This window comes from Eleginops maclovinus, chromosome 8 (assembly GCF_036324505.1).
Source record: "Eleginops maclovinus isolate JMC-PN-2008 ecotype Puerto Natales chromosome 8, JC_Emac_rtc_rv5, whole genome shotgun sequence".
Taxonomy (NCBI): domain Eukaryota; kingdom Metazoa; phylum Chordata; class Actinopteri; order Perciformes; family Eleginopidae; genus Eleginops; species Eleginops maclovinus.
Window position 1 is genome coordinate 10,456,745 of NC_086356.1, and position 24,397 is coordinate 10,481,141.

Here is a 24,397-nt window from a genome sequence, read left to right on the forward strand (position 1 = left end):
CATGGCGGCGGCTAACTACGAACAGGAAAACTTCAGCAAGACTATTATGGAGGAGGCAGTCCGGGTGAACCAGGTCAGTTGCAGCACTGTTGATCTGTGTCAAGCAGGGTATCCGTAACACGAACACTCTCGTTGGTGGTAGTCCACAGATCGTCTTGAAATGAATGAAAAGTATACGCAGATTACACAGGCTGACGAGAATGTAGCGACGCGAGATTGATGCCTACTAGTAAGCAGATCAACTCGTAAACAACAGCGATTTGCAAATCCCTGTAGCAGCAACCTGTAGACCCGCGATTCAGAGGTAGGAATCCAAGTTTGGAGTCTGATAATTTTAGCGAGTTGGAGAACTTTGGAGAACTGAGAAGCGGCGACATTCACGCCAGCGTCCTCTCAGCCGCCATTCATTATCATACCAGCTCTGGAAAATGGTCGTGCCCAACCCTGGAGGGAAGGCACTGTTTTGGGTTATGGGGTGCAAGATTGTGGAGTATCCCTTTCTACCAACCATTTTCACAATGTCTCTCCATGTTCTAATTGTACTCACCATCATTAGGCTATTTTTCACCTCAGATGGAAGCCGGGAAGCATCACACGTGACTAGGCTGAGTAGAGATATAGAGGGACAGTGCCAAGCATCTATGTGGGTTTCTCCACCAGGGTCTAAGAAGTGTCTCAGCCAACCTGACACAATTTGTGCGTGACAGGCCCAATTGTAGAACTGGAAGTTGGGGAGGGCGAGACCCCCCCTTTCTTTGGGCAGCTGTAACGTTTTCATTCTGAGGCGTGGCCTCTTACCGTGCCATATAAACTTGGAGACAGATCTTTCAATGTCGTTAAAGACAGATTTCCTTATCGTTAGAGGGAGCATCCGCATAGGGTAGAGCAACCTTGGGAGGATATTCATTTTAATCAGGTTTATTCTACCCATCCAAGATAATGGGAGATCGAACCATCTATTTAAGTCTGTCTTTATTGTAGTGACAATTGAAGCAAAATTTAGCTTGTAGAGGCTATTCAAATCAGCTGCAATCTTCACGCCTAGATAGGTGAAACTAGATTCCGACCATTTAAAGGGGAAGTTTACCAACGCATTCCTGGTCCCGAAGTTACCTAACGGTAAAGCCTCAGATTTATCATAGTTGATTTTATAGCCCGAGAAGCTGCCGAAGGTGTCTATAGTTGATATAAGAGCCGGAATAGAGACCTCAGGTTGTTTTAGAAAAAGAATTATGTCGTCAGCATATAGCGCCAGCTTATGTACAACGCCTCCAAGATTGACTCCAGAAATCCCACTATGGCAACGTATGGCTTCAGCTAAGGGTTCGAGGGCCAATGCGAACAGCAGAGGGGACAGTGGGCACCCTTGTCTTGTGCCCCTTCCCAGATGGAAAACCTCCGATGCACAGCCATTGACTAATACCCTAGCCATAGGGGAACAATATAGCACCTTCACCCACTTAATAAATGTAACCCCTAACCCAAATTTCTCAAGTACATTGAAAAGAAAATCAAATTCAACTCTATCAAAAGCTTTGGCCGCATCGAGAGAGACGCAAAGCATTCTGTCTCCCGTTGAGTGGGCATACTGCAATACATTAAGAAGGCGCCGAACATTTGTTTGAGAGGACCTGTTCAAGATAAACCCTGTCTGATCGGGGTTGATTAATGTGGGCAACAAAGCCTCCAGTCTCCTGGCTAGCAGCTTTGACAGTATCTTACAATCAACCCCAATCAGACTTATTGGTCTGTAAGATGAGCAGCAATCCGAAGGTTTATTGGTCTTTAAGATGAGTGCTATATTGGCCAAATTAAGCGTCTGTGGCAATGAACCTTTATCAAAAGAATCCACATACATTCTGGTAAGCGGACCAACAATTAAAGCAGCCATCTTTTTAAAGAACAGAGGGCAGAACCCGTCAGGACCACCGGCCTTACCCCCTTGCAATGACATGATTGACTCAGATACTTCTTCTTCTGTAATGGGAAGACATAGAGTGTTCCTGCTCTCATCAGAGAGAGATGGCAAATTAATATGCTCGAGGAACCTATTCCTATCCTCTGTATTATCAGAGAGGTCTGAAGAGTATAAGTTTTGATAGAAGTCTTTCATAATTTCAGTCATCCGCTTGGTTTGAAAGTGTTGCACTCCTCTACTGTCCTTTAATGAAGAAATTAAATTGGAGTCAGTCCTACCCCTTGCTAGACGAGCTAATAGTCTGCCTGGTTTGTTGGCGGACTCAAACAGACGATGCTTGGCATAGAAGATAGCCGCTCCCGCTTTCTGAGTGAGGAGACGGTCAAGGGCCGAGCGAGCTGCATCTAACTTTAGTAACACTGAATTAGAAGAGGACAGTTTAAAATCCCGTTCCAGATCAGATATGTGCTGTTCTAGCTCTATTTGTTGCTTGAGTGATTCCTTCTTTTTAGCAGACGTATATGATATGATCGCACCTCTCAAGTATGCCTTAGCAGTCTCCCATACTGTAGATGCTGACACGTCAGGAGTTTCGTTGATGGAGAAAAAGAGTTTTAACTGCTCCTCTAAGTATTTAAGAAAACTGGTATTACTAAGCAGAGCTGGATTTAGGCGCCAGTGTCGTGATGCTGGATCATAGTAAGGAGGAGAAAATTCAAGATAAACAGGTGAGTGATCTGAGAGAGCAGTTGCCTTGATGGAGCATAGTTTAACCCTATCCAGAGCCTGCCTTGATGTAAAAAAATAGTCAATTCTGGAAAATGAGCCGTGTGGGCGGGAGAAAAAAGTGTAATCTCTAGCTTTAGGATTAAGTGTCCTCCAGGTGTCAAATAAATTCAGATCACAACAAAGCTCTTTAGTAGCCTCTGCCATCTTTGAAAGGCGGGAGGTCTTGGAGGGGTTGTGATCCAACACAGGGTCTAAGCAGGTATTTAAATCTCCCCCTAATATTGTAAGATGTGAGATATCAGAAGACAGATCCGCCAGCAATTTGGAGTAGAAAGACATTTCAAATGTATTGGGAGAGTATACACACCCCAATGTAAGACGCTCCCCATACAAAAAACCTGTAATCAAAACACATCTCCCCTCAGAATCTTTTGTGCATTTCTCTAAAGTAAAGGGTAACTTTTTATGGAGCAATATAGCTACTCCACGACTCTTAGAGTTAAAGGAGGAGTAGAAAACTTGGCCAACCCAATCCCTTCTTAATTTTAAGTGTTCAAGATCAGAAAGGTGAGTCTCTTGTAAAAATGCTATATGAGCTGCATCCTTTTTGAGCGAGGAGAGAACCTTGCGTCTTTTAATTACATTGTTAAGCCCCTTAACATTCCACGTGATAATCTTAGTTACACTCATTGATATTGGGCTAGTTTATGCAATATGCACACTACGTCTGTAACCGTGACTGATAGCCTACTTATTAAAACGCATAGCAGTAAAGATTGAATACATGTCGCTAAGATCACACACGACGCATCAGTGGCGGGATGACCGTCTGCAGAGATATGATCAACATTAACGTTAAGCAAGCGACAAGAGGTGGTGCTGTCAAACAAAAAACGGCCGTACTTGAACAGCGGCCCATGTAACAATACCCCAATTGGGGTCAGAAACAGACAAATGGAAAGAGTTATTAACAAAAATAAACTTTTAAGAAAGTAAAAATAAAACACCCAAAGGGTAGCACAGCAGTCCGCGACACCGAAAGAGGTCATCACTACGGAGAGGGAAAAAGGACTAAACAAAAACTCTCCATGCAGCCCCCGCGCCCATACAAAGGCTACCCTGCCCGTTTTCTAAATACATTATCATTGGCTAGTTAGTTGAAAATAAAATGAAAAAGGCAGTAAAAGATAGTTGCAACGTGTCCAAAACTAATAATGCCTACCTACATGTACAAGGATATAGCAAGCCCCAGTGCATGCCAGGCTCACCGGTAACATGTTACTCCAAAGAACCGTCCACAAACGTTTGTGCCTCATATGCATTTTCAAATGTATGCTCGGACCCTCTGTAGTTGACGACGAGCCTGGCAGGATACCGCATCACGAACCTTATCTTCTTATCCAGAAGTTTTTGGCAGACATCATTGAAGGAGCGACGTTTCTCTCGAACAGCCAGGGACAGATCTTGAGCGATGTAGATAGGGGAACCCGCATATTCCAGATTCTGCACCTTCTTCGCCGCCGACAGAATTTTCATCTTGTCCCGCGAGTTGTGAAGCTTGATAATCACTGGAGGAGGACGATTACCCTTTGGTCCGAAGCTCCGGTGGGCTCGGTCGATTTTAATGCGACCCTTCGCAGTGGAAAGCCCAAGGGCTGTTGGTAGCCAGGACTCAAAGAACTGAATAGAGTTGTTGCCTTCGGCATTCTCCTTAAAATTGAGGATTCTTATGTTGTCCCGTCGGCTCCGGTTTTCCCCCTCGTCCAGTCTTTGAGCCATACCCGCACTACACTTCTCCATCTCCTTGAGCCGTTGTTCCATGGTGGCCAATTGGTCCTCCACATTGGAGACCCGCTGTTCTGCCTCGCCGATACGTTTGGACTGATCATCTAGGCGGCTCGTAATTTTGTCTAGGGTGTCAGAGAACTTGGATAGTTTCTGTTCCATAACCTCACCAATATTCTTGGAGACTTCTCTTATAATAGCAGAAATGTCCAATGCACTCGCATCAGTCATGGTGCTAGCATTAGCTAATGGCGGCGCCACAGCTAGTATCGAAGCATGGTCAGAGATTTTCGGCTGAGTCTGTCTCTGCTTCGATGGTTTTTCTTTCTGTGATTGTCCGCTTGACTTCATTGTCGTGAGTTACACCGGGGCTGCGAAATTTGGGCAAGAAAACAGCACAATGGCTAAATAATTTGCAATAAATGTTACATGGGCACGGGAGCTCTGCGAAAACACAGCCTTCAGCCAACCATCGTCACGTGACCCCCGGGCTGCGGTTTTAATTCATTTTTTATTCCTGTAATCTACTGAAATAATCTATGTCTTTGGGTTCTGGGTCAAAGGCAGGGCTTTTTGCAGTGCCCAAATGGAAGAGATGAGCAAGTCCCAAAACATATGGTGGTGGGTCAGGATGCAATCTTAAACTTAAAGAGCATACAACTAAAGTACCTAACCTAGGCTCTAATGTTGAAAACCAAAGCTTGAGTCAGGGCATCTAAGAACTTGTTTCCTGGCAAAAGTATGGGGTCTTTTTAGTCTTTAGAGACCTCTGACTCCTATCTTGTCTGGTAATGACAGTGAAAAACTGGTCCTGCATTTCCCCCCTTAATTCATATCCACATCGAAATGTAATCTGTTCTCCTTGGACCATACTACACCATACACAAGCCGAAACCAAAACACCTTCTTGGCAAAAGAAGTTAACGGGGTTTTTTGGAGACAAAATGGAGGTTGCTCAGAGAGGCCTTCTTCATGGCTAGGCTTACTTCACAGGTGATGCTAGGTGTTAATCAAAGCAGCTGAGGTAGCACAGGTTAATACAATCCCGTTTACCATGTCTCTTTTCAATTTCCAAGCAAACCATGTCAGCATGCACAGTCCCAGGGCTCTGAAACAGGCTTATGTACATTGTCATTAATGTTATTATTTCAACTGTGCTTTTCCTGCTTTGGTAAGTCAAAATATCTGCTTTGTAAAGGGTCTACTGTAGGAGGGAAAACAGGCTCACCCCTGCTCAGCTCAGAGTGTGGTTCATGTTTTCTCTGGCTTCGAACAGGAAATAACTGGCCCCATCCAACACATCTTTCCATAAACCGTATCGGTTAACATGTGTTGGAAATACTGGGACATTGTGCTGCTGGTTATACATTTCATTGTGGCATTGCAGATTAGTTATTGTAGCAGGGTAGGACCGGGTTACCATTGGCTGAGCACTATCCACCCATCCTTGCAACCTTCAAGAAAAAGGAAGAGACTGCTGCTGAGCGTCACACACTGAGAGGAGAAGGACTGCTGTGTTCTCTCTGAACCTGCTCAACATGTTTAAAGTCGTACATCGTCTGGGTGGCCGTTGTGCAGTTTTATCAGGACAGTCATGCTGTTCACGTGGTTCAGCCCAACTACACCTGGGAAGTGGTGAGTTACCATAGGGATGAGGATCGAGAGGATGAATAAAACATGATTGATCCTGGTTTGTCACTAATGATTACATCACAGTTTAGGAGGGATTCTATGCAGCCACTTAACGTATCAGATCAGATGACAACACATTTTTGGGGTAAATTATAACAGTTTGTTAATTTAAGAATGATTTAGCTAATGTAATTGTGAGACAAGATAACCTGTCTTTGTCTTTGTAAAACTCAGGAATCATGGATAAACATTGGCTGTGGGATAGGCCCAAAAGCAAGACTTTATATTGTGAAATAAAAAATGTAAAAAGCAATGAAAAACATGTCCTAAAAAATGTGCATACTGTACTTCACTCAAGAGTTATTTAATATCAGAATGGAAAATGGGAAGCATAGTTATTCCTGTGTTGCACAATTTAAACTCAATGTGGTTAAACCATCAACCAGATTTTTATTTAAATGAATAACAAATTGACTAGATAATTCAGAATGTGTTTGTTATCTGTAGATAATACAGTACGTAGCCTGAAAGCAGGTCTCTGAATTGATAACTGAGTTAAGACCTCAAAGAAAACTAAACGACAGTCAGATAAACATTCCCCAATATCACAACAATGTCATGGTAAGGCCTTGACCAAATTATGACATCTACTGTACCTCATTCTGATTTTGAATCAAATCATTTTCACAGGCGCAGTATGTCAGAAACCAGCCCACAAACATCGTCCGGCAGACCTCCCAGAGATGCCCTCATGTGACTTCAAACCAGAGGAATACAAGGTAAGAGTGTTGTGGCATCAAGACTGTGTCTGCACTGTTCGGCCCTGCTTTCTGAAATTGCTTTAGTTCAAATGTTATTTCAATTCATCTAATATTTTCCTTAAACTTAAAACATACACAACCCATCATTTATGGAGAAGGTCTGCCCAAAGTATTCTACAACAAAAAAAAAGTGTCACTTTCTTGTTATACTTTAACTCTTTTCTTGTGATTCATTTTTATCCAGGGCATGTCCAAAGAGCGGATGATGGAGATCCGTAGGCAAAACTGCAACCCCATGATCATGAAGGTCACCTACTATAAGAAACCAGTGTTCTTCCATCAGGGATACATGCAGTGGCTTTGGGATGTGGATGGGAGGCGATATCTGGATCTATTTGCTGGCGTGGCGACTGTCAGTGTGGGCCACTGCCACCCGTAAGATCCTTCTCTATAGTGGATATGTAACATGTTGAAGTTTAATGTACAGATTTCAGTCAAAAATCACTGTTCATGGTAACATCAACTTGGACATCTCTGGGTACAGGAAAGTGGCTGCAGCCCTACAGAGGCAGTTGAAGAGAGTGTGGCATACTACAAACATCTATGTCAACCCTACTCTCCATGAGTATTGTGAGAAACTAGCCTCCCACTTACCAGATCCTCTCAAGGTACCATGGGGGATTTTATTCTTACCAAATCAGCGTAAAAAGAGTGCAGGAGTCTGGATTAATATGTAGGCTGGTTTAAAAAAAAACAACTCTGTCCCACTGTCCAGGTTGTATATCTGACCAACAGCGGCTCAGAAGCCAATGACCTGGCCATGTTGATGGCTCGACTTTACACAAGCAACTTTGACATCATCACTTTCCGGTACAAGTCTCCGTTATAGTCAATATTTTCAAGGTTGATATCTTGATAATTCTTTTAGAAGTTTGACTTTTTTTTAATTTATCCTCAGAGGATCATACCATGGTGGCACCCAACAGACCATGGGTCTTACCTCCAACTCACCCTACAAATACCCCATCGCTACTAGTTCAGGTTGCACAAACGTATGTATACATTGATATATTGTCACTTGCAGTATGTCAAGTATACTCACTTACGGTTAAAGATATGTTGTAAAGCGTTGTTTGTATGTTAACTGAACACTTGTAGATTTGATCATGTAGGCATAAAGGAGATAGACGGCAAAGCCACAACAAACATCACTCACAGTCAAGTGGGGTACAACTAATAAAAAAATCTATGCAGCCAGTGGCATGGTCTTGTTTAGTGTTAATTCAAGGCTGCATAGGTTTTTTTATTAGTTATTAACAAGCTAGCCATAAAAACCAACAAGATAAGCTGTATGTGTGCAAGAATCAAGCAAATTCAATTCCTCTATTATTTGCATTGAACCTGCTTTTTGTCTTTTCCACTTACTATTTTATGGCAACACTCTCAAGTTTGATGACGATGTCTTAGTGCTACGTTAATGAGTGAGTGTTGCTTTTCTGGTTTCTGCCCAAACAAACAGACAATGTGTCCTGATGTGTTCAGAGGTCTGTGGGGAGGAAGCCACTGCAGGGACTCTCCTGTGCAGACCACCAGACAGTGTGGCTGTGCCCAAGGTACAAAAACATGCAAAGGTTCTTCAGGTTAAACACATGCAGCGATGATTCAAACTACTCTGGTTATCTCTGGAGCTCTCATGAATGGCCTAACTCTACACCATTGTCTGTGTGACTAAGCATTAAGCTCCTTCTTCAATACAACAAAATGATAAGAAATGCTTTGGGATTACTGCATTTTTACATGCTTTGTCACAAAAAAAAATCTCTGTTCCCACAGGTCATTGCATGGCAAATGACCAATACATCGGGCAGCTCAAAGAGACATTTGCTACTAGTGTACCAAGTCGAATTGCTGGTTTCTTTGGAGAGCCCATTCAGGTACTCTATTCTGTTTTGTAGTATTGACCTGAAAAAGTCATAACATTTCTTGTCTTTTATTCATGTGGTATTACTGTTTGTGTTAAGAAGGTAACAAGTGACATATGTGAATGTGTTTTGTTTATCACAGGGAATGGGAGGAGCTGTGCAGTACCCTAAAAATTACTTAAAGGAGGCTTACCAACTTGTGAGGGAGAGAGGAGGGGTCTGCATTGCTGATGAGGTTCGATACACAAAGATATGTTAAATAATATGTTCATTAAAGAAATTGTCAAACTAATCTGTTTTTCACCAACAGGTCCAGACGGGATTTGGGCGAACAGGAAGCCACTTCTGGGGTTTCCAAGGTCATGATGTCCTCCCTGATATGGTTACAATGGCGAAAGGCATCGGTAATGGATTCCCAATGGGAGCTGTTGTTACAACACAAGGTGAGATTATACTGCAAGAAGTAAACAGCATGTTAGATTTAAACTGTGAAACATAAAACCCTTGTGTTAAGCAGCAATCAGGGGAGGTGTAACCTTGTTTTTTTTCATGTGTTTTCCAGAAATTGCTGCTTCCTTTGCGCAGGCCTTCCACTTCAACACCTTTGGAGGAGGTCCATTGGCTTGTGCCGTCGCTTCATCAGTGCTTGATGTAATAATTAATCAGACCTGAGGGGGAAGAGTCAAAAGTGGAGGAATCTATCGTTAAAATATAGCGATGTAGCGAGTAGCCCATGTACTGCTACAACAACGCAATGATTTGATAAGATAGGAGAAAGATGGGACAAACACATATTTTGAGCTTACAAGCTTGTTAATATTCAGTTAGAAAACGTGTTAGCTTACCTGAGAGCTTTTCATCTTATATATAATAACTGTTTCAATGTTGAACAGTAACAGAACAGTAGCTATTGAGAAAATAGAAAAACATCAGAGTGCTCTTGTGACTATACTAGCCTGGCAGACGGGTAATGTCACTTCAATACCATTTCCTGTCGTGACCAGGCCTGAACTTGAAAATAAGTGTCAGTGACATTAAAAAGAGATTAATAAATGAAGTCAGACATTATAATTATAAGATGTTTACTCTACAGACTATCAAAGAAGATGGCACACAGCAGAACAGTCATAATGTGGGCACCTATCTGATGACAGAACTGGCAAAACTAAGAGACACGTATGAGATAATCGGTGATGTCCGTGGAAAAGGCCTGCAGATTGGGGTGGAAATGGTGACAAATAAGGTATTGTAACATAATTGAATGACACCTCTCTTCCTGTTTTCTATACTCATTTTAGTGAACCTGTTGCATCCACTAAGTATTTAAAGAAATGCCATTTGGTAGTCTACTTTAAATTACAGTTTCAAATCAGTGATAGACCAAGAGGAAGACGACTTTATATTGTTTAGCAGATGAAGCCACATCCTTTCTTTTTAGCTCTTTTCTGTCGTCCACAGGCCAGCAGAGACCCACTGCCTCCAGGGGCAATGAATGAGATATTTGAGGACATCAAGGACATGGGAGTCCTGATAGGAAAAGGAGGAGTCTACGGACAGGTAACAGCACTCACCTCAAAGTAAACTGTCCCTCACTTGATAACCACTCGGCCATTTTACCAGCCTATGATTATTCATCATTACCTTATACAGTATGTGCCTGCAGTGACACAGAATGAAGCACCTGAATGGTTATGCATGTTTTCCGCTAAACTCCTTATTTTCTTCTGTTTTATTACCACGTTAGGCTTTCCGTATCCAACCCCCCATGTGCATCACAAAGGAGGATGTAGATTTCTTCCTGGCTGTTTTTAACAAGGCCATCCAAAGATACATGGACAAAAAATGAACTAGAATCAAACCTGGAAACCGCTTGCACTCAGCATTAGACTGAATTTTTCTAAGTCTTGAAATAAAAAAAAATGTAAATGTTAATAATCTGCTGTTGTGTCCTGGGAATTTTAACAGTCAACTAGGATATGCTTATTATAGACATGAAGACGCCCTGGCTGGTGTCTCATCTAAAGGTTTTTATTTTACAGCGAGGACATAATTGTTCCAAACAATGAGCAAACAACTTTACTGGAGGGCATCATTATATAACTCTGTTGTTCTTAATTTATCTCTGTCTAGATCTATTTAATCAACTTTATATGTTTGCAGGCAATCGGAATGTATCGATTATTTCATGTTTGATGTAGAAACTACTTGTGCTTTTACTTATCGACGTAAAGGGACAGTGTGTAGGGTCTGGCAGGATCTATTGACCCTCTCATCATGTATCTTAAGATAGTTGTGAATACTGTACCCCATATCTGCTAATAGATCTTCCTTTAAATTCCACCTTTTTTTGCAATGTTTTATCTCTCACTAATAAAAGAGGCATATGAAAAAGTGCATGTTTGGTACATCCATGACATGGTTACTAAATGCTTTAATGCAAAACATTTCAGTTGTTGTATGCATAGCAATGTGCAGTATTTTATTTTCATGATGTTGTAATACCACTACACAGCATTTTATGAAAAACCAAGAGAATTGCCAAAACTCATAATATTATTACATGTCATTTGTCATTGTCTGTACAGAGAAGTTTATAAATTACTGACAAAGGTACACGTTTCACACCAACCTAAAAGACTAGTAAGTCGCAGTTGCTCATACATACATAACTGTCTCCCAGAACAGTTTTTTATGTATTTTAATAAGAAACATATCCGCTCTCATTCAGCAAACCAGCCCGTTGAAAGTCCAACTTTAGTTCCCAGTATGCCGCTGAGTTAATGGCTGCAGTCGAAAAGTCTTCTTTGCTGAGGAAAGTTCCTAACTGAGTGAAATGATCCAGATCTAAGTGGCAGCCATGATAAGAGCTGGTTGAAATCTCCGAATGCTTGGAAAATACTTTAATTTTTATCTCCTTTAACATTGTATACACTGTACAATCCTTTAGGAAAAAAAAGGAGAGAATGCATTCCCACAATTTTGTAGCAGCAACTTTTAAAGCTCTTGTTTAAATACAAAGCCAAGTGTAAGTGTAGTTGAATTCTCTTAGCACCATGGAAGTCTTTTCCTAAATTCCCCTTCACATCTTTCCTTTAACTCATGACGTTTTCCATGGAGGGCAAGGAAAAGTTGTGAAGAAAAGACATAGGACATCATTTTTTGACTAGTCAACCGCAGCCAACCTTTTTCAGGTTCATGTGTCCATGAAGTGTTATCTGTTCTTCTTCTTGTCTTTTTTACTCTTGGTTGTTGATCTTTGAGGAGCGTTTGAGGAGATCGCGATGGCGTGACCGCTGGTCTTCAGATGATCAAACAACTTGTTCCTTGTGGGGAACTCAGTGTTGCAGATCACACAGTTGAGGATAACTTCCTTCTGGAAGTAAAAATGGGTTATGTGATTTAATATTACAAGTATGGATAATTTTCTTACAGTAAATCATATAATTCATTTGATTTTGGCTACTCATAAGGGAGGGCAAAGTAAACACAGATGCTGTTAAACTGACATGTGTGGATGCACGTAAAGGCATAGTGATAACAAACATATTGGATAAAAATCTCTGCCATAAATGCTGCGTTTAACTGTACAAACCTCAGGACAATTTTCTTCTTCTGTGGTAGACTTTGCATTCTTCGGTTTCTCCTTTCCTCCCACCTTCTTCCCTTTGGTCTTCCCAGAGCTAGGCAACATTCAGATGACAGATAAGCAACAATTTTAGAAAGACTACAGAAACATTCGAGTAGAAACCAAGTGTATGGCAAAACACAGAGTTAGTTTTCTTGTTCCCTCTGAGCATAAAACGACCACTAGTTTTAACCACCACAGATTTTTGAACAAATCCTAAGAAAAAGACATTGACATGTTTCCTTAAGAACAGATCTGTACTGACCTCTTCACTTCTGTGGGGGCCGGATCCTCCTGTTTCTCCGGATCTGTGGGAGTGGTATCATCCCGTTTCTCCAGCTCTGTGGAAGTGGTATCATCCTGTTTCTCCGGCTCTGTCGGGTTCTCTGACTTCTCAGGGGCTTCTTCCTCGCAGGTTGTCAGTGTTTGCTTCTCTTCCTCTTCCTCTGGAGTACTCTGCGTTGCATGAGAACATCATTAATATAAAGAAAGCATTTAGGAAAGGTTCGAATCCCCTTCAATACAAGAGAAGATGCTCACCTGTGCTACTTTCTGCTGTTTCTTTTTCCTCTTTTGCTTCTTGGAGAGCCTGTGTAGGTGAAAGAAAGACATTTTATAAAATTCTGATGAGTCATCAAGCTCTTCCCACCCTGAAAGACAAAGTGAGCAAGTAGCTACATACCTTTGTCTTGGCTTGTCTTCCTCCTCCTCTTCCTCCTCCTCATCTTCTAGCTTAGTTTCCTCCTTTCCGTTCACATTCAAACCAAGTGACTCATCCTCTTCCTCCAGCTGTTGCCGTAGTATTGCCACCATCTCCCGGTGCTTTTTGGATTTTTCATGGTTTTTCATGCTGCAAAGAAGAAGGTAAACAAACTATAGATAAAACGTAAAAAGGTAATACTAAAGCAGATTAAGCACGAGTAAAGAGAATAAATGCCCTTTACGGATACATATTATGACCACCTTTCCAAAGCCAACTAAAGGAATTAAACCCGCAGAAATGAATTATTTAAAAAACACCCTTGAAGTGACAACGACTGATAATGTCATTTCATTTTACCGTTATAGTTTTTCCCATTCTTCTGTTTAAAAAACATTCAAAAAGCATCACAAGAGGAAGTAGCGTGTAGGTGCAGAGGACCTCTGGTAGGTGGAGTGAGTGGTAGTTTACTCACGCTTTATCTGATTTGAAGGATTTGTCACAGGCTGGGCAGTACAGACTGGCATAATAATCATCCATCGTCAGCTCGTCTCCATTAGGCTGTTCTGCATCTGTAATTGAATATACAAATGTTTATATAAAAGGCACCAGACACAAAGTAAAGGGAATAGGTGCTACCTGGCAAGTTGAAAGTTCTGCCTGATGGAGTATAAGATGTTGCATTTGATTTGAGATGTGTTACAACGTGTAAGTGCAGAAGTATAAAGTATGCAGTCTCACTGACCTTCTCCCTCATCACTGTTCTTCTCCCCTTGGTCAATATCCAACTCTTCTTCCTCACTTTCTGATCCATCTCCAAACTCCTTTCCATATTGAGCCTCCATCTGCTGCAGCTCCTTCTCAAGTTCAGACATGGCTGCCCAGCTCTGCTCCTTGTAGCCTTCTGCCAGTCTGGTATGGGTATAAAACATAGTAGAATGAGTATGAGGAAAAAGAGAGACAAATAAATGTAAGATGTAAGTCACTGTGCATCCACCACTTACTTGGCATTGCTAAGTTTCTGCTTCCTCCTCAGCTCCTCCGCCTTCTTGATCTTCTCAGCGTTCTGCTCCTCCACCAGCTTTCTGTGGGCTTGCACACGCCGGTCACGCTTGCGGACAAAAGCCACGAGTTGCCGCACAAGCTCGTTGCGCTCTTTTCGAGACTTCTCTCTTGTCTTCTTGTTATCTTTCTCCATAGCTCTTTTCTCCCAGCGGTTGGATGCCTGCCTTGTATCATACTCCTCCTTCCAGGCAAAGTTTTTACGAGTGCAGAAGCTCTGCCAGTAGCCGTAAAACACATGCACGACCTGTAATATGAAAATAGACAGATTAAACATACAAGCTGAATAAAAGTAATCCCTAAATTTAGTTTTTATTCAGAGAAAGACACGAAAAACGAATTCACGATTTAATTGAATTGTACATACATTATCCAACAGAGGAACAACAATGAGGCAAAGACAAAGTGTGTGTTTTTTGCTTACAGTATCATAGTCACTCTCAGAGTCTCCAAAAGGAGGAAAATCTTCCTCATCATCATCCTCTTCCACCTTACTGTGCTCCATCTCCTCCTTAACAATGGACTCAAAGAGGTTTTTGTAGACCGTGTAAAAACCCTAAGGGAAAGAGAGATTGATGATTGATCTTGTTTCATTTGGCACTTCCTTGTCTGAAAACCATGGCAGAAAAGACGTGGTTGAAGGTTTGATGTGACCGTTTGTAAGTTTGGGAACAACATGATCCCTGCACACATCACCACAAACACTAACCTTCTCGTCATCTCCGAAGCCAGAGTAGCAGGTGACAGTGAAATACTGCAGGAGGTCAATGCTGTCATCTGCATAATCTCCACTGATTCCTCCTTTCAGAAGAGCCTCTCTGTGATTGTCATACCTGCAACACAAAAGAAAACATACGGATAAAACCTAAGGCTTTTTTAACCCAAAGTTTGCACATAAAAAAAGTTTTTGTAAAAGATATGACAAACCAAGCTCTTTCCTGGGGATCACTTAGGACATCATAAGCTGCCTGAATCAGCTTAAAATGCTCTGCCGCCTCCTCAGGATTGTCCAAGTTTTTATCTAGAAATGTTCATATGGAAGCAAAAAACTGTTATCGGAAGGTTTGAGAGAATAATAGCCATATACTACACCATCATAATGTAGTGCAACATGTCACTCTTGAATGGCATATATACTTAGCAAACCACAAATCATTTGAGATAACTTACCAATACGTCAACAATAATATTCCACTGTGATTGATGATTTTACATCAGATAGTGACTATAATGCTACTTAGTGGGTCCATGAGATGTTGTGCTTACCTGGATGCCATTTTAATGCTAATTTACGATATGCTTTCTTCAAATCATCGTCTCCTGCGTCTCGTTTCACGCTCAACATTTCATAGTGACACTTCATTGTAAGCTAACTGTTAAGACAAACTCCACTAGAAGAAGTGATCAGATGTTCACGTTGCCAAACGAAGCTAACTTTAGCATGTAACTATGCTAACTGCAGCATGCTAGCAAAAGAGTTTAAACGACCCTGACTCCTCCACTGATAACGACACTATTGTAACGTTGAGCCTAACATATTGAAAAAAATACATATATTATTTTTGATAAAACCGATACTTGAAGACCGCTTGTTGAAAGCATTATCAATGGATATATCTGTAACATATGGTAACGTTAAATCTCGCGAGAGTTGCTCTTCTTCACTTCATAATTTCGGCAGATAAGAAACTATGATTGAGTGGTGCTGCTGCCCTCAAGCGTTTGAATCCGAATCAACATCGTATTATATTATCCGGCCATGCAGGTCTAGCCCATGGAGACTGTTCTGTTTTTGAAACCCTGACTGTGGCCTTAAAACATTACATGCATCTTACATTATAACAAATTATAAATACCCTCAATTACTTCTTCATTCCAGTTAGTCAAACATTTCTGTAAAAAATCTTTTTCAAGAGCTTACTGCTTTGCATATAATGTTGTACTTGACTCCCTTATTATAAAACCATACATCATTTGTAGTACCTTCTGGTAAGAAATCTAAAATACAAAAAAAAATAAAGAAATAATTTGATATAAAAAATGTTACATTTTATAATAAAAATTCAAAAGTATTTCTCTTGGCATCTTTTGTTTTTGATTGTTTCTTTCATTTCACGGAAAGTGAAAGACTACTCAATAACACGAGGATATCTATATGTCTTTCGGGATGTATTCGATGCAAATAAATCATGTAGACCACTTCGACTATATTAACAAGATAACATTTTATTTTTTATGACGTGCAGGACATGCATTACCTCCTCCTCTCCACCAGAGAGCGCTTCCTCTGCTCTATCCACACGTGTGTTATTGGAGTATGATGCTGCGCGAGATCTGCAAAACATAAAGAAAAATGTCGGCGTTCAAGAGAAAACGTGGAGGACAGACTCCTGGAAATAAAAAAGCAAAGAAAGTCAAATTTGTCGCAGATGCAGGTGAAGCACCGGTAGAAAATGATCAGGAGAAGACAAACGAAATTACAGTTCCAGCACCGGTTTCACAGGTAAGTGATTGTGGTTATTTGCCATAGAAGATGGTAGCTTAGCTAAGTTTTTACACGGGGGTTTGTTTTATGTAAGTTATTTAATGTTATTATTACACTAAACCACTTAAACCCTGTAGTTTGATCATATACATTGATTGGTGTAGTTTAATATGGTCAATGTAGTTATCAAGAGAGAGAGATCAACAGTCACCTAACAGGGCCAAGCAAACATTGGATTTCCTTAATTATTTAAGATTAAGATTCCATCTGGATCAAAGGGGAAATGTCTCAAACTCCACAATAATTAGCAGCTTTTTAGTTGTTTTACATTTTAAAATAACTTCTTTTGAACAGGGCAAATGGAAAAACAAGGAAAGGGTTCTCATTTTCTCCTCAAGAGGAATCAACTTCAGAACAAGACACTTGATGCAAGACCTGAGGACCATGATGCCTCATTCAAAAGCAGGTTAGTTCCTTGTGTCATAAACAGACTAATTTCACCCAACAAGTGCTGTCTCCACTTTCGATGTTGAGATATCGTGTTGTCAATTACGCTACCTTATCAACAATGTCTTTTTGTTTGTCAGATACAAAGATGGACAGAAAGGACAAGTTGTTTGTTGTTAATGAGGTGAGTGTGTTGTTTAAACCTTGAACACAGTGTTTTATCACATGCATTACAGCATAATTGAACATCTGCGTTTTCCCAGGTGTGCGAGATCAAAAACTGCAACAAATGCCTCTTCTTTGAGGCCAAGAAGAAGCAGGACCTCTACATGTGGTGAGTATTTGCAGTGTTTCCCACAGATCTGAAGGCAATGTGTGGCGGTAGGCCACCTGGCGGGGAGGGGGGGGGGGCGGTAAAAATAAAATAAAAATGTACCGCAAACTTGCGACTATAGTTAGCCTAACTTTATAAAGAAGGCGTAATCGCTTGTTTGCTATGGGTCGGGTCGGGACGGGACAACATTGTATTCAAAATATAAAATATTTATATAGGACTTTTTAATGTGTGATTTTATTAAGTTGCACGTGATACCAACCTTTTGTTGAATTTCGCCAGCCGTCTTCTCTGCACTAAGGCACAGCTTTCACGCTTCCAGGGATGATATCGTTGATGGAGACATGTGGTGTGCACGGAGGGGAGGGGCTGTGTGTGTGCAGGCTATGTGAGAGAGACGCGTGACTGACAGAGAGACGGAGGGAGAGCAGGGAAAGGAAATGCAGCTTAACGAATACGATGCGTATTTTTTAAATAGCGTTAAAAAAATTAATACTAACGAAACGCAATGTGTGGCGGCCGGTGATGAATCTGTGGCGCACCGCCACGAATTAGTCTATGTGTGGGAAACACTGATTTGATCTGTTATATTCTTTAAAAACACGAAGTAACAGGAGAACATTTTTTCATTTCTGTTTTTACCCTACAGGATTTCAAACACCCCTCATGGACCTTCTGCAAAGTTTCTGGTTCAAAACAGTGAGTAACCTTTATGTAGTTTATGTATATTTGTTTCAGTTTGCAACAAATGCATTGCAGACAGAGTGCAGATCTACGGATCAAAGAGAGGCGATGCAGACGATGTGTAACTTGTTAAACATTGTTCTTATAGCAAAAAATTGCTCTGTAAATATTAAACATCAGCCTTTGGAAAAACCCATATCGAACAACTGCTTAATTCATATGATTGTTTCCTCCACAGTTCACACACTGGCTGAACTCAAGATGACAGGAAACTGCCTCAAAGGATCCAGGCCGCTGCTGTCGTTCGATCCTGTAAGTAGCACTTGGCAGAGGGAGACATGTCTTCAGATATTTAAATATCCGGATCAAAAACAATTCTTATCTTTTTATAACAGACAAATATTTTCTGACAGTTTTTGCTGTCTGCTATGTCATTAAAAATGTTAATTTATCTTTAATTCATCATTATTTAATATCGTTTCAGTGGTGTGCTGTTGTGTGCAACTAATTCCTGATTTGTGATCTGTTCACAAAGAAAGATGATTTGTATTATAAACCCAGTCCTTTGTCCCTGTTTCCTGATGAATTGATGAATTTAGAAAAATCTAGACCTCCGCACTCTTGGTACATGATTGCACATCAGCGATCTGAGTAATGAAGGATCTTAAGTTTCGCAGTTCATGGTGCAAACTGCCTGAAGTATTCGTTAACGCATGCTGACAGCTGATGGATGCCGTTTGTTTTCTCTACAGAAATTTGACTCGGAGCCTCACTTTGCTTTACTAAAGGAGCTCTTCACCCAGGTATGTGTAAGATGCAATCATGAGTCATGAATACACTTTTGGGGATAATCCAGCAAAGACCTTTTTGTTCAACTGTAGCCAGAGGATGCCATTGTGCAACTCTGAGAGAGAGCTTACCAGTGTTGTTTACTGTTATTTACAACAATACGATACGACAGTGTTGTAGTAAAGTTTACTTTATCCAATATGACTTTTCTGGAGTCATTGATTGTATAGATGGGGTAGTTAATCCAACAATAAGCAACTTGCATTTGTTAGAACACTGAAGTTTTTACATTAAAATATCATTTACATTTGTTAGACCTTTTCCACCCCGCGGTACCACCCTAAGAGCCAGCCTTTTGTGGACCACGTCTACACATTCTCCATTGCAGACAACAGGATATGGTTCAGAAACTACCAGGTAATGTTTCACTTTTCCTCACAAGGCTTTAATCATCTCTTTTAGTTGTGTGTTTTTCTTTGTTGTGGGTTCAGTGTTTATTTTTGCAATTATTTTTCTGTGCCACTTTCAGATCATCGAGGAAGACGCTGCTCTTGTGGAGATCGGCCCTCGCTTTGTTCTCAACCTCATCAAGATCTTTCAGGGGAGTTTTGGAGGACCTACGCTCTTTGAGAACCCCGACTTCACATCTCCTAACATGGTGAGGATCCAGTGCAAGCTAGTTTAGATTGGAAGTTTGAGATGTGTATGTTACATTTCTGCTTCAAATCCTTAATTTCCTTATTTATTTATTTATTTATTTTGTTCACCTTCAGCACCGGAGACAGATCCGACTAGCCGCAGCAGCCAGAGTGCGAGAGAAGCAGATGGTGAAGGAGTTGCAGAAGATGAAGAAAGGCGAAACAAAGGGGGATGTGACTGAAGATGTTACAGCTGATGTGTTCCTGACACCAGCTGATGACAAGCCTGATCTCATTCAAACAGAAGCGCCTGAGCCCAAAGTAGTGAAGAAAAACAAACACAAAGCTTTCAAAAGGCAAAGGATGGCACGCAGGTAACTGGATGGACTCTGATACGCTGGATGATGGCTTACGCCTGCCATGATTCACTGTGGTCTCGAGTAAATGTGGTAATGCAACCGTGCAGTCAGGTTTAAAGTCAAATCTGATTATTTTTTTCATTAGCGTACAAGAAGACTTTATGTACATGGCATTTAGTTATCATTGACAGAATTGGAGGATACCGGTTGTGTTCAAGATCTGTTGGCATAGTGTGTGTTTTCAAACGCATTGTACTCTCACTCAGAAATATTGTGCAAACTGTAGCTGGCCATTAAGGTGCAGCTTTAACAGTATTTTTTCCCTGCCTTTTTTGATAAAAGTACATATTCCATCAACGTAAAAGAACGTTTATTGATTTTTAGTGAATAAAGTTGTTTTATGTCATAAAAATGTATCAATTTAATTCTACTGTCTGTCGTCTGATATATTCTCAATACAAAAGGTGTTCAAAGGCATCAGTATACACATTCAACATGGCAATCTATGTGTAGAGATGCAGAGAAATTGAAGGCCTGCATTGACTTGCATGTAAATGAAACTTCTCCTTCTTTAGCCATCATCTCTACCTCCCTGCATTAGTAAAAAAAAAAAAAAGGTAGATTCTCTAGAAAACAAATATTGTATGAACAGATGGCGGCCACAATAAGACAACTTTGTAGGCTCATTTAGTGAAAGGCAATGTAACGTAGCAAGAGATATGACCCAAAACACCTGTCTGCATATCGAACAGTAACTAAACACAATTCTGTCCATGAAATGATGTACGATGGTGGTTCAACTGCACACAGGTACCTAACAAGATCATGCAGGAGTCATTATCTTTCCACAAATCCAGTGGCAATGCTCCACTCAAATGCCTGTTGGCAATGGATGAACTGATTGACTTTCTTCAAAAACTTGAACCTCTTCTGTCCATCATTCACCATAATGCCTATTACGTCCAGCATGTATATCCTGCGTGCTCCCCGCGGCTGTACGGCCTCCTGTGGTAGACTTGGCCTTTTCATTCAGGTAGGGAGCCAGCCACCACTGAGGTTAATGTTCTTATTTAAAGGGAGATTCGACAGACTAATCAGTCCTCCGCCACATCTTCGTCTGGACAACAATAATATTCTACAAAGCAGATCTGTCCATCGTCGTTCCTGACCAGGTACTGCAGAGAGAGGAAGCCCCTGCTGTCTGTCCTCACTGAGACCTTACAGGACAAGGCCAGGGCTTTGGTGGATGGCTTCAGCAGAGACATCTTGTACCTGTCACAGGGAGAACGTAACTTATCCCAGTGTTTGTGCTAGAGGTTGACATATCAAAGGAAAATGTCACAACAGCTCGTATAAGATTATTTCTCCGTACTAACCTGTTGGTTTGTGTCTTGGTGCATTTGAACAGCTCCATCATGTCCGAGTCCTTGGGATAATCGTAATGGGCATTTCCAGAGTTCCCAAATGTAGACAACCTGAAGGGCAGAACAAACCAATGAACACTGTAGCTAAAAGGAAGCAAGTTAATGTGTGATTCCGTTACCTTGATAGATTAGCAATTTAATTATTAGTGCAGGATGACCATAGCCCCACTCGGCTTAATCTTTGCTAAGGTGCTAGAAGTATCAAAGAGTCCTCAATGATAAAAGAGATATGCGCACTAAAGGTATAACTGCATTGATTTAAGTGTGTGGATATCTCCTTTATTATCATCATCAGTAGGATTATTGATTGAATTAAATGTTTTTTTTAAGTTTAAACATTATATTGCAGAACAAATAGTGATGCTTTAAATGTTATTTCATTTGGCATTAAACACACCTGAAGTATGGCTGGCTGGGGGACATGGTGATCTGCAGCACCTCACTGGTCATGTCGAGCTCGGAGAAGGCTTCCTTCAGACTCTCTGACTGCAGGATCACCTTTAAAAAGAGGTCAAAGAGTAGTTATAGGTGGTGTATCGCCTTCAATAAACATGCAGATACTGTCATATGTATCCTTTATTGGCTAGTAAAGTATATGACATACACTGCAAGGAAACAGAAAAGTAGTTTATCTCTTTCATTACATGCATGAAAGACCACCTTGTTCGTGACGTTGGTACTGCAGAACTCAAAGTCAACGGGCTCTTCTGGTTCTTGGGTGTTGATCTTGCAAACTGTCACTACCCCACCCTCCTCCAGGAACAGGGTCAGAGGGTAACCGTACCCCTTGTAGCACATCCGAAGAGCTGTGGATACTCCTTCAACATTACACAGGGAGGAAATGACAATTAGATGGATATTAATCTAACTTCTTAGTAAACTGTGTTTGAACTGATTATTTATTGTTTCCTTTAAATTCACCTGGAGTTGTGCTTCCTCCAAAGATATTGAGGCAGTCCAGCAGAACTGTGAGGTTCACCTGAAACCCCACCATATCTTCCTTTATGGTGAACTCCTGGAAGATTTTAGACTGGAATAAAAGACGAGAATTGTCAATCTATGTCTAAATGTTACTCTCAGGACTCTACTATATATATATTAGGGTTCCTCTGGTTCCTGATGACTCTGATGGATGTCCTTTAAAGTATGACCATTATAATTATTAGGAAACCAAGATTCCGATACCTCAAAATAGATCTAAAAATCATAAGGATTATTAAATATGTAAAGCGATCCCACCTGAATGAAGGCATTGGCCTGCAGACATTTGGAGTCCTCCACAGTGACCTTCAGACCATTGGGTGTGGCGTTGAAGATGGCATGGTCTTTGAAGGTGATGGCTTTCAGTATGTTAGACAGATTGCGAGCATGATCCAAACTTGCCACTAAAACGTACTGTTCATCTTCGCCTTGTGACTGGGTTGACAGAGGCATTGTGGCTGTAATGAAGACACAAAGGACTTTACAAGAACGTTTAGACTAAAGAAAATGTTCAGGAGGGTACAAAACTGCACACAACTATAAAAAACCCAGCCAGTTCAGGTATATTTTGGTGCATACCGGATACCATTTTCATTGAAAATCAGGGGCGAACAAATAAAAAGGTTAAACAGTGCCATTCATGCACGAAGCTGTCATTTAGCTGTCTGTAATTGACTTATTTAAAGCAAGGCTATAGGATCACAGTTACTAAACTACGTAAATATATCACTGAGGCTACCTTCGGTGCAACGTATTGTTGACTATTTCCGGTGAATACACCTTATAAAAAATGTAACTTATACTGTAATAATGTGTAAGAGACTTACACAGTTGTAAATCAGTATCTCGTGTGGTTGTTTTGAACTGGAAAGGCGCCCTGCTATGTAGCAGCTTCCGCTTCTCTCTTCATTACCGGAAGTACGTTCTGCGCATGTGTGGATATAGACTTCCAGAGACTTCGCAGCAAAGACCAAAACACAGGAGAAATATCCTGTCTTCAGCGGCAATACGTGACAAAAGTGGTGTGTTGTGATCCACAGAGGTGAGAATTAATAGTCAGTTAAGGTTGTATGGCTTAAAACATGCTGTTAAGTCTGTAAGAGGTATAATACCCCATGTCAAATGGCAGGTAGCTAGCATTAGCTGCTAACAGTCAATGATGACGGTGTTCGCTTATGGATTATTAAAACTAAAATGAGTCTCTTAAACAGCAGTTTTACTGACAGGTCGCTGGTTTACAAACCCGACTGCTTTGTGAACTAGTAGATTAATACATAATACAACTTGTTACTAGATACAGAGAAAATATTAAGAGGATACATGATGCTTGTTTATTCCTCCACGTGAAGCTATGTCCATCATACAGTCCTGGTTGTCTAAAGCTCAGTACAGAAGCTCTAACATACATCACTGCACTGTGAATGACAAGTGAAGATTCATATTTTGATGTTGGGCAGAATCAGAGATGGGTGAGATTATGTTAAAATGTAGTCAGTTTCTGAATACAAAATAAATTACATTTTTCTGTTTTGTTAAAATGAACATTGTCCATTTAAATAACGAAAGCATGTGAACAAATCTGAATAGCAGCCACCTAGAATCATCCCCGGTCCATAACAAATGACTGAGAGAAAGGCACAATACTATTATTGTTTTTCTTCATGTTGTTGTTTTTGTTGTTGTTGTTTTTTATATTTATTTGTTTAAGTCTGTGTCTTATCCCTGCTTTAGGATCTTTATTGTGGGAGAACGGTAAAAGCAGCAGTCATGGTGTGCATCCCCTGTATTGTGATTCCTGTCCTATTGTGGGTCTACAAGAGGTTCCTGGAGCCTTACATCTATCCTTTCATCTCACCCATAATTAACACATTCTGGACCAAAAAAGCAGTCCAAGAGACAGCTGCTACTGACCAAAAAGTTACCAACAACAGTAATGGGACTCACAAGGTAAGACTTTCGAAAAATATTGATTTAATAAAGAATTGAGTTATTTGTTAATGATTCTAGGGCTCAACAGTGTACAGTGAATGTAGTAGTAGATGTATTCTCTCTAAATGTATTTTATTCTTTTCAGCAATTTTGCCCTGTTTTTGTGCAGGGGATTTCAGATAACTGTTTCAAA

At 40.7% G+C, this 24,397-nt stretch overlaps 4 protein-coding genes across 5 annotated transcripts; 2 read left to right on the forward strand and 2 right to left on the reverse strand.

The window, feature by feature from the left end:
- Positions 1-5,905: 5,905 nt before the first annotated feature.
- On the forward strand, positions 5,906-11,141 carry LOC134868217 (alanine--glyoxylate aminotransferase 2, mitochondrial-like). Its single transcript, XM_063889184.1, has 14 exons — positions 5,906-6,067; positions 6,755-6,843; positions 7,070-7,260; positions 7,370-7,493; positions 7,601-7,695; positions 7,784-7,877; positions 8,345-8,438; positions 8,659-8,759; positions 8,890-8,982; positions 9,058-9,190; positions 9,310-9,398; positions 9,841-9,990; positions 10,206-10,304; positions 10,492-11,141. Exons 1-14 carry the CDS (start codon positions 5,971-5,973, stop codon positions 10,591-10,593), a joined length of 1,551 nt encoding a protein of 516 aa, XP_063745254.1. The 5' UTR covers positions 5,906-5,970; the 3' UTR covers positions 10,594-11,141.
- dnajc21 (DnaJ heat shock protein family (Hsp40) member C21) lies at positions 10,670-15,790 on the reverse strand. Its single transcript, XM_063889183.1, has 12 exons — positions 15,401-15,790; positions 15,062-15,155; positions 14,844-14,967; positions 14,559-14,690; positions 14,077-14,381; positions 13,818-13,984; positions 13,548-13,644; positions 13,055-13,222; positions 12,913-12,961; positions 12,638-12,828; positions 12,340-12,427; positions 10,670-12,120 (listed from the first exon to the last, which is right to left on the reverse strand). Exons 1-12 carry the CDS (start codon positions 15,495-15,497, stop codon positions 11,959-11,961), a joined length of 1,674 nt encoding a protein of 557 aa, XP_063745253.1. The 5' UTR covers positions 15,498-15,790; the 3' UTR covers positions 10,670-11,958.
- Positions 15,791-16,414: 624 nt separating this feature from the next.
- bxdc2 (brix domain containing 2) lies at positions 16,415-20,295 on the forward strand. Its single transcript, XM_063889672.1, has 10 exons — positions 16,415-16,637; positions 16,974-17,085; positions 17,207-17,250; positions 17,330-17,400; positions 18,050-18,099; positions 18,323-18,396; positions 18,837-18,887; positions 19,189-19,290; positions 19,403-19,531; positions 19,647-20,295. Exons 1-10 carry the CDS (start codon positions 16,488-16,490, stop codon positions 19,887-19,889), a joined length of 1,026 nt encoding a protein of 341 aa, XP_063745742.1. The 5' UTR covers positions 16,415-16,487; the 3' UTR covers positions 19,890-20,295.
- Positions 20,224-23,178, reverse strand: rad1 (RAD1 homolog (S. pombe)). 2 transcript variants are annotated; one of them, XM_063889673.1, is made up of 7 exons: positions 23,103-23,178; positions 22,534-22,733; positions 22,216-22,324; positions 21,955-22,112; positions 21,692-21,792; positions 21,247-21,345; positions 20,224-21,142 (listed from the first exon to the last, which is right to left on the reverse strand). In XM_063889673.1, the coding sequence occupies exons 2-7, from the start codon at positions 22,726-22,728 to the stop codon at positions 20,965-20,967; spliced, it is 840 nt and encodes a 279-aa protein (XP_063745743.1). In that variant the 5' UTR covers positions 22,729-22,733; positions 23,103-23,178; the 3' UTR covers positions 20,224-20,964. The 2 variants fall into 2 exon arrangements, with proteins under 2 accessions (XP_063745743.1, XP_063745745.1); XM_063889675.1 differs by having other exon boundaries at positions 23,015-23,145.
- Between the last annotated feature and the right edge of the window lie 1,219 nt (positions 23,179-24,397).

What these genes read in the sequence shown, in the direction of transcription:
- LOC134868217 (XM_063889184.1), top strand. Translation starts at nt 5,971, where the DNA reads ATGTTTAAAGTCGTACATCGTCTGGGTGGCCGTTGTGCAGTTTTATCA. An exon ending in CTAGTTCAGGTTGCACAAAC is followed by an intron (nt 7,878 to 8,344) that starts GTATGTATACAT and finishes CCAAACAAACAG; the next exon opens with ACAATGTGTCCTGATGTGTT. An exon ending in TGGAAATGGTGACAAATAAG is followed by an intron (nt 9,991 to 10,205) that starts GTATTGTAACAT and finishes TGTCGTCCACAG; the next exon opens with GCCAGCAGAGACCCACTGCC.
- dnajc21 (XM_063889183.1), bottom strand. Translation starts at nt 15,497, where the DNA reads ATGAAGTGTCACTATGAAATGTTGAGCGTGAAACGAGACGCAGGAGAC. An exon ending in TCCTTCAAATCAGATAAAGC is followed by an intron (nt 13,223 to 13,547) that starts GTGAGTAAACTA and finishes TCTTCTTTGCAG; the next exon opens with CATGAAAAACCATGAAAAAT. An exon ending in AAGAAGAAAATTGTCCTGAG is followed by an intron (nt 12,121 to 12,339) that starts GTTTGTACAGTT and finishes TTTTACTTCCAG; the next exon opens with AAGGAAGTTATCCTCAACTG.
- bxdc2 (XM_063889672.1), top strand. Translation starts at nt 16,488, where the DNA reads ATGTCGGCGTTCAAGAGAAAACGTGGAGGACAGACTCCTGGAAATAAA. An exon ending in AAAGTTTCTGGTTCAAAACA is followed by an intron (nt 18,100 to 18,322) that starts GTGAGTAACCTT and finishes TTTCCTCCACAG; the next exon opens with TTCACACACTGGCTGAACTC. An exon ending in ACTTCACATCTCCTAACATG is followed by an intron (nt 19,532 to 19,646) that starts GTGAGGATCCAG and finishes GTTCACCTTCAG; the next exon opens with CACCGGAGACAGATCCGACT.
- rad1 (XM_063889673.1), bottom strand. Translation starts at nt 22,728, where the DNA reads ATGCCTCTGTCAACCCAGTCACAAGGCGAAGATGAACAGTACGTTTTA. An exon ending in AGGCCAATGCCTTCATTCAG is followed by an intron (nt 22,325 to 22,533) that starts GTGGGATCGCTT and finishes CTTTTATTCCAG; the next exon opens with TCTAAAATCTTCCAGGAGTT. An exon ending in CCCAGCCAGCCATACTTCAG is followed by an intron (nt 21,346 to 21,691) that starts GTGTGTTTAATG and finishes TCTGCCCTTCAG; the next exon opens with GTTGTCTACATTTGGGAACT.